At 38.3% G+C, this 7,726-nt stretch overlaps 1 protein-coding gene across 3 annotated transcripts in view; it reads right to left on the reverse strand.

Annotated features, from left to right (window-relative positions):
- bou (boudin) overlaps positions 1–7,726 on the reverse strand; it is a 50,943-nt gene that overhangs the window by 15,091 nt on the left and 28,126 nt on the right. The window contains exon 2 of one of the 3 annotated variants that reach the window (XM_067081264.1): positions 6,961–7,134. The exons of the other annotated variants lie outside the window; for them this stretch is intronic. Within the exon in view, the coding sequence (XP_066937365.1) occupies positions 6,961–7,134 (174 nt within the window). The remainder of the gene's footprint in view (positions 1–6,960; positions 7,135–7,726) is intronic. 3 annotated transcript variants of the gene reach the window in all.

Here is a 7,726-nt window from a genome sequence, read left to right on the forward strand (position 1 = left end):
AAACATGCTATAGAAGCACGCATACACGAGGGATTGTACGATCTCGTAGCACTGTGTATAGGCCTAAATGCAGTCATTTTGGGAACGAGGTTGTTAGACCTATGCCTCTAGCTACACCGCCCTGGAAACTGATATAAGCTTATTATTGCTTTATTGACAGAAATTCGCACACACAAACGTAAGCTCTTTAACCACCAAAGAAGTTTTAGCTCAAGGAAGTAGTGGGTGATAAAAAGAACAAGTTTTTGTCCTACTTCAGAAGGTCTGTCCTTTAGCCTGATCACCGAGTCAAAAACACTGGAAAGACTCACGTGGTACTGGCCAAAATATAATTATATAATAATACTTGTTTTCCAATACAAGTACTATATATATATATATATATATATATATATATATATATATATATATATATATATATATATATATATACATAATATGCGTGTGTGTGTAGAGTATTACTATATTACTATTATTATTATTTTGGCCAACCCTACGTGAGTCTTATATATATACTTGTATATACATTCATGGTGATTACAAAGAGATCAGTTATTCCCAAATAAAACTCCTTCAATGGAAGTTTTCATTTTATCTATAAACAAACCAACGAAACGGAAATGGAAGAATTAGTATTTTATTTTATTGATGAAAACAGAAATCATTTTCACACCAAAATGAAACTTATAGAACGGAAAATACAAATGACTTAGTTATGCACATAGAAAGTGTGTAACTAAAGTGTATACTTAAACTGAAGTGTATAATTAGACTAGAGTGTATGCTTTTTTTTTTTTTATTTAGGATTGAAAATAGTTATACACTGCTGTGAAACAATAATTTAAATGCTAACTGCACAAAGGCTACAATTTTCTATGCAAATTAGGAAGAGCACAACACAAGCTATTAGATGTCAAGAGAAGCGTGGGCTACCCAACACCCTTATCGAATAGAATATAGAATTTAGGCCAAAGGCCAAGCACTGGGACCTATGAGGTCATTCAGCGCTGAACGGGAAACTGAGGGGAAAGAAGGCTTGAAAGGTACAACGGGGGACCTCGCAGTTGCACTGTGAATCAATTGTTAGGAGAGGGTGGAAAGTAAGAATAAAGAAATGATGAACGGAGGTACAGTAAAATGAACGAAAGGGGTTGCAGCTAGGGGTCGAAGGGACGCTGCAAAGAACCTTATGTAATGCCTACAGTACACCGCACCAGGTGGACTGATGGTACTAAACCCCCCCACTTCGGGAAAAACCCTTCTCTAGCCCAGGCCGGAAGGAGAAATAAGTGCAGCGGGCCCAAATCCCCAAAGAAGCGATAGACCAGCCTCTTTGAAAGAAGAATTATAGAAATACGGGAACACGAAAGCAAGGAAGGAAAGAAAGTTTAACAAGGAATGAATAAACAGATAAAAAATAAAAAAAAGACAATAACCTAACTATAGGGAACAGAAGAGCGAGAATAGAAAGTTTCACGGAATGGAATGATGTAAGTCGATGACACAATGAGAAACATGACTAACGTGCAACTAGACAAGATCCATAGACCTTGAACTTTATAGTCTGGAAACCTGTCCAGAGGAGATGACCTTGAGAATCCAGGATCTTATTTTAAAACGCACTGCTGACACCACGAACCAACCGTATAAAAACAACAAAATATATATTGGAACTGGGATTGGAACATAGAATTTAGGTCAAAGGCCAAGAGCTAGAACCTATGAGGTCATTCAGCGCTGAAAATAATGTTGAAATAGCTGTTAGGAAGAAAGAGAATATAAACAGGTGCGGTACAAGGAATGAAAGGGGTCGCAGCTACGCGCCGAAGGGACTCCGCAAAGAACCTTAAAAGTAAAATGTCTGCTACAGCGCACCGGGTGAGGTACAGTGACGGTACTACCCTCCTACGGGATGAAATTTATAACACACATTCAAACCACCCATCCACTTAGCCTCTAACTTAATTTCCCCCTGATCGAGTGACAATTATTCTCGGAATCTGGAGGCGAGAAAAAAGAAAAAGATTTAATCTCTTCTCTCTGTCACCACCTGATCCTCTCCAACTTACTTCAACTTCTTCTCTTTATCTTCTGCTTCTTCTTCTTCTTCTTCTTCTTCTTCTTCTTCTTGACAGAGGCATGCATGAACCTCGCCAATTCAAGGTTATTTTTTTGTGTTAAAGAAGTTAAGAGTGCCATGACTGTGCATGAATCTTTTATAAGCAACTCATATTTCAATAATATAACGAAATATGAAAATTAATTAAAGTGAATGAATATAATGTCCAATATTAACAGTGTCACCGATCAAGGGAGTGAAAAATCATAATATATACAAACACACACACTAGCACATATAATTATATATATATATATATATATATATATATATATATATATATATATATATATATATATATATATATATATAACAACACATATACATACATACATACACACACATATATATAAATGTAATATATATATGCGCATATGGAAAGCAAATGTTAATTCAAGTCTAAACTCATGTCCTACTTCAGAAAAAAATTTAGCAAAAATTACGTAGACAAAATTTAATGTCTGCAATATCCCATAAGAACCAACACGCGCCAGGTATGTGAAAATTCTTTTAAATGAGTTGATAAACGAATGCTTTCTGTCCTGAATCGCCAGCCCCACATCCCACACAAGCGCGCGCGCGCTTAAGCTCGCAACTGCTTGCTTCGTGCTTTAAAAAAATACGAACACAAATAAATGCATTTTCTTGTTTTTTCCTTTTGGTCAGACATGAGCCATGGACGGACCCTACACAGCCTCGTGGAGAGAGATAACAATTCCCACCTCACGAGGAAACGGATAGACTGGGCCAGGTGAGTGGCGAGGAAAGGAGATAGGAGGAGGAAGGAAAGAAAGAAAAGTAAGGAGGAAGGAGGAACAGAGGGGAAGAGGAGCCCCCCATCCAAATGCTGATTAAGAGCACCGTGAAGCGTCAGCAACTGAGGGCTTTGTGAAACCACCCATGGGGGGAGGGGGAGAGGGAGAGGGAGGGGAAAATGAGGGGGGTGGGGGTAAGATATATGTATATGTATATAGGATGGATAGCGTCTCATCCTAGATCGGAGGAGGCTGATAACGTCATACATACATACAGAGAGGAAGTGAGAGTTTCATATTTGAACATGAAATATATTTACTTTATACACACATATGTATATATATGTGTATATATACATATATATATGTATATATACACATATAAATGTGTAAATAAATATATATAGATATATACATACACATATATAATACATATGTATATGTATATAAATATATATATTTTTACATACACGCACACATATATTATACATATACATAAAACCAAACCTACTGCTTAATTCGATGTCTCATCATCAGCTATAACAGAAATAACGACGAAAGAAAAAAAAAATACAAAAAATCGAATACACCGAACGACATGACACCTACTGACAGGCTCCGTAATTCGGTAGCATCAATTACCGAAGGTTCGGGTGGGGTTACCGAGGGCGGGGGAACGTTGCTGATTGCATGTTTTAATTAAGAAGATCATAAGGATAAGTCTTCAGTCAGAGAGAGAGAGAGAGAGAGAGAGAGAGAGAGAGAGAAAAGAAAAAGGGCAAAATTAAGACTAGGACAATACATGGAGAAGAGAGAGAGAGAGAGAACACAAGAGAGCAGAGAGAGAGAGAGAGAGAGAGAGAGAGAGAGAGAGAGAGAGATTTAAAAATGTAGATAAATGGAGAAGCATATCCACTAGGATATAGAGAGAGAGAGAGAGAGAGGAGAGGAGAACCAGAGAGAGAGAGAGAGAGAGAGAGAGAGAGATTTTAAAATGAGATACAAGAAGAAGTATAAGCAATATGACACAACCACACACACACAAACACAAACACACACACAGAGAGAGAGAGAGACAGAGAGAGAGAGAGAGAGAGAGAGAGAGAGAGAGAGAGATTTTAAAATGAGATACAAGAAGAAGTATAAACAATATGACACAACCACACACACACAAACACAACACACACACAGAGAGAGAGAGAGAGAGAGAGAGAGAGAGAGAGAGAGAGAGAGAGGATATTTTAAAAACACACAAGAAGAAGTATAAGCAATATGACACAACCACACACACACGCACAAACACACAGAGAGAGAGAGAGAGAGAGAGAGAGAGAGAGAGAGAGAGTCAAGTTACTTCACCTCCCATACAACAGCTACTAAGTACCATCGTATAACTGTATAAAAGTCTGAACTACCATCAACCTCCCTAAAAGGTCTTCCCCCTAAATCAATAAGTCTCCCAAGAACAAGCCATTGCATCATGGGAAACCTTTTTCATGAAATATGGATTTTTTTGCCCAAATACGATAGACTGCACTACAGGAAACTATGATCCTTACACGGTCCTCGTTTTTGGATAACTCTGACCCTCTGACTGATCGATTTTTAGCGATCTGGCGTCACATATGGATGTGATCAGCTGGATGGATTTTAGGATTACCTCGACGAGGCCAGTCATTTTGATTCATATGAGGTCAAACATTATGATAGAGTAGTGGTCCCTCTAAAACTTTTCTTTATCTATCTATATATCTCTAAACCCAGCTGTGACCAACACCAGTCAACTAAGAACCGATTGCATTATTTTCCCCTCCCCATGTCAACAGACAGGTAGGATTACCTCGATGAGGAAATTAATATTTAATTACGAAATGAGGTCAAACGTCCAGACATAGCATTGATACCTCGTCTTTTTCTTAATCTCCCATTCTCTCCCCAAACCCAGCTGCGACCAACACCAGTGGACTAACAACCAACTGAACTAATCCCCGCCCCGAGGTCAACAGAGACAGGTAGGACCACCTCGACGAGGCAGTTAACATTTGATTAAGAAATGAGGTCAAACATCCTGACATAGCATTAATACCTTAACAATTTCTTTATATCTCATTTTCCCTCTAAACCCAACTGCAACCAACGACAGTCGACTACCAGCCACGTATATAATTACCTGTTCAGGTCAACGGATGTAGGAATGATTTTAAACACGTGCCTATATAGTCCACTCCTCGCCTAAGTATCGAACCCGTGTCTTCTCGGTTGCGAGCCGAGCAGTGCTATATAATTGTACTCCAAGGTATTGATAAATAAAACCTACTGATTGTGGAGAGTTGTTTCATTACACGTCAGTTATATATATACATATTATATATATATATATATATATATATATATATATATATATATATATATATATATATATATATATATATATATATATTCTTTACGAGTATGATACACTCAATGCGATTTACTGTGAATTCTATTTTAGTCTTAACGTTGTCAATTTTTTTAAAATCAAGGTCATATATGTAAATACATTATAAAAAAATTGGAAAAAACCGTCAATATTAAAACTAAGAGGTTCAACATTACCAAAAAAATGAGGCGTATTATTCACATTTAAGATGATCAAACATTCCCAAGACAACAGAGCAGAGTAGAAAATTACAAATAAAACACACACACAAAAAAAAGTAAATTTGTGAGTGGTCTTAGATACAGCAAATGGGTCTACCCACTCTTATCTCCACTTTTCTACTCTTTTTTGAGTGTTTACCTCTTCCACTGGTTCTATTCTATCCTATGCGATCTCAGTCTCGAAGCAAACATGTTCTAATAAAATAAAAAACACGCTACCTGCTGTCGCCATTCTCTTGCAAGAATAAATAAATAAATAAATAAATAATATTAATCATAACCTGAGCTAGAAAGTGTCACATACAAAAGATTAAATAAAACAAGTAAATAAGGCTCCGAAGTTTCTTCGGCGCAATCGAGTTTTCTGCACAGCGTATAATCGAGGCCACCGAAAACAGATCTCTCTATCGGTGGTCTCGGTATTATGCTGTATGAGCCGCGGCCCATGAAACTCTCAGCCAGCCGTGGTGGCCTGTGTTGTTGCGTTGCCAGAGGCACGATCATAACTAGCTTTAACCTTATATAAGAATAAAAACCACTGAGGTTAGAGGGCTGCAATTTGGTGTGTTTGATTATTGGAGGGCGGATGATCAACATACCAATTTGCAGCCCTCTGGCCTCAGTAATTCTTAAGATCTGAGGACGGACAGACAAAGCCACCCCAATAGTTTTCTTTGAAAGAAAACTAAATAAAAAGTGCTAATTATCTGGAACACACTGCTTTTCAAAAATCAAATTAAACAAAAGAATTACAAAATGAAAAGCACGAACAAATCACGAGCTGCAATGTCGCACAAAACGAGCATATAAACCACAAAATTTATTTTGTAATACTTATACCTAAAAACTCACAAAAATATTACACGTACCTTGGTAGAATCTGTATCTACCACACCCAAAATGAGTGTATCTAAAGTAAACTCTACGACAATTACACGAAAACTGGATGACAGACAGACAGAGATATAGCCAACTACATAATTATACAGTACATACAATTATCTACAATACATACATAGTATTTTTGTGCATTAAGAGGTTTGACAAGAACCGAGCAAAGACCTTACCAAAAAAAAAGCTTCTACGGGAAGTGGCTGCAGAGAGAGAGAGAGAGAGAGAGAGAGAGAGAGAGAGAGAGAGAGAGAGAGGGGTTACTAAGTGTCATTCATAACTGAAAAAAGGTCTTCATGGGTCACGTCATGCACAGGAGAGAGAGAGAGAGAGAGAGAGAGAGAGAGAGAGAGAGAGAGAGGAGAGACTAAGTGGGGCTAAAAAGTGTCATTTCATGACTGAAAAAAGGTCTTCATGAGAGAGTCATGCACAAGAGAGAGAGAGAGAGAGAGAGAGAGAGAGAGAGAGAACATCCTTCAAAAAAATCATCAAAGTTCATGCACGAGAGATAGAGACAAACAGAGAGAGAGAGAGAGAGAGAGAGAGAGCCCCAACCTTCAAACATGCCCGTCGTCTTGATGCAATATCTCGCCTCGAAGACGTGATCGCAGGATTTGGGCACTAGAGACGTGACCGAATCCGGGGGGACTTCGTGATACCCCTCCTTGAAGTACTCGGGACAGTTGATGTCTTTGCTACTGTCGCACTGGTAGCACTGCAGCCCACCCACTGCAACACATGCACGGTGGGTTAGTCATGTAAACAAACGATCTTCTTTCCAGTCCCTACAGGACACCAAGGCACCTGATTTCTTGGCTGTTGTCTACCACCACCACTGCCACACCGCCACCATGTTTAGTTAGTAGTCTTGGAAGACGAATGCCAGCTTAAAAAACTATTTGCAAAAGGAGATGGATTAGTAAATAGCAAGAACGATACAAATAGCACCTTGTCTCTACACGATACGAGAATCTTGTCAGAATATTCATGCACAGAGGACATGCTACGCAAGAACGACGAGGCTAATCTTGACCTGCAAAAAAGTAGGACTGATAGTAAGTTAAAGCGTCTAAATATTTACAAACGCCGAGCAGAGTAAAATCCCATACAAGTTCCGTTAGTTCGACCAACCACCTAAGTGAAGAAGGTTGTACAGACGCGGATGGAAGTCTCCTGCTTGGTAAGCAATGGCAATATTTTGCAGAAAATTACTCAAATTTATGGTAAGAAAATTACTCAAACTTTTAGTCAGAAACGGCTCAAATTCAGTCGGAAAATTACTAAGATTTATCATCAGAAAAGGCTCAAATTTAGCCAGAAA

Source organism: Macrobrachium rosenbergii, chromosome 1, assembly GCF_040412425.1.
Source record: "Macrobrachium rosenbergii isolate ZJJX-2024 chromosome 1, ASM4041242v1, whole genome shotgun sequence".
NCBI classification, from domain to species: Eukaryota; Metazoa; Arthropoda; class Malacostraca; order Decapoda; family Palaemonidae; genus Macrobrachium; species Macrobrachium rosenbergii.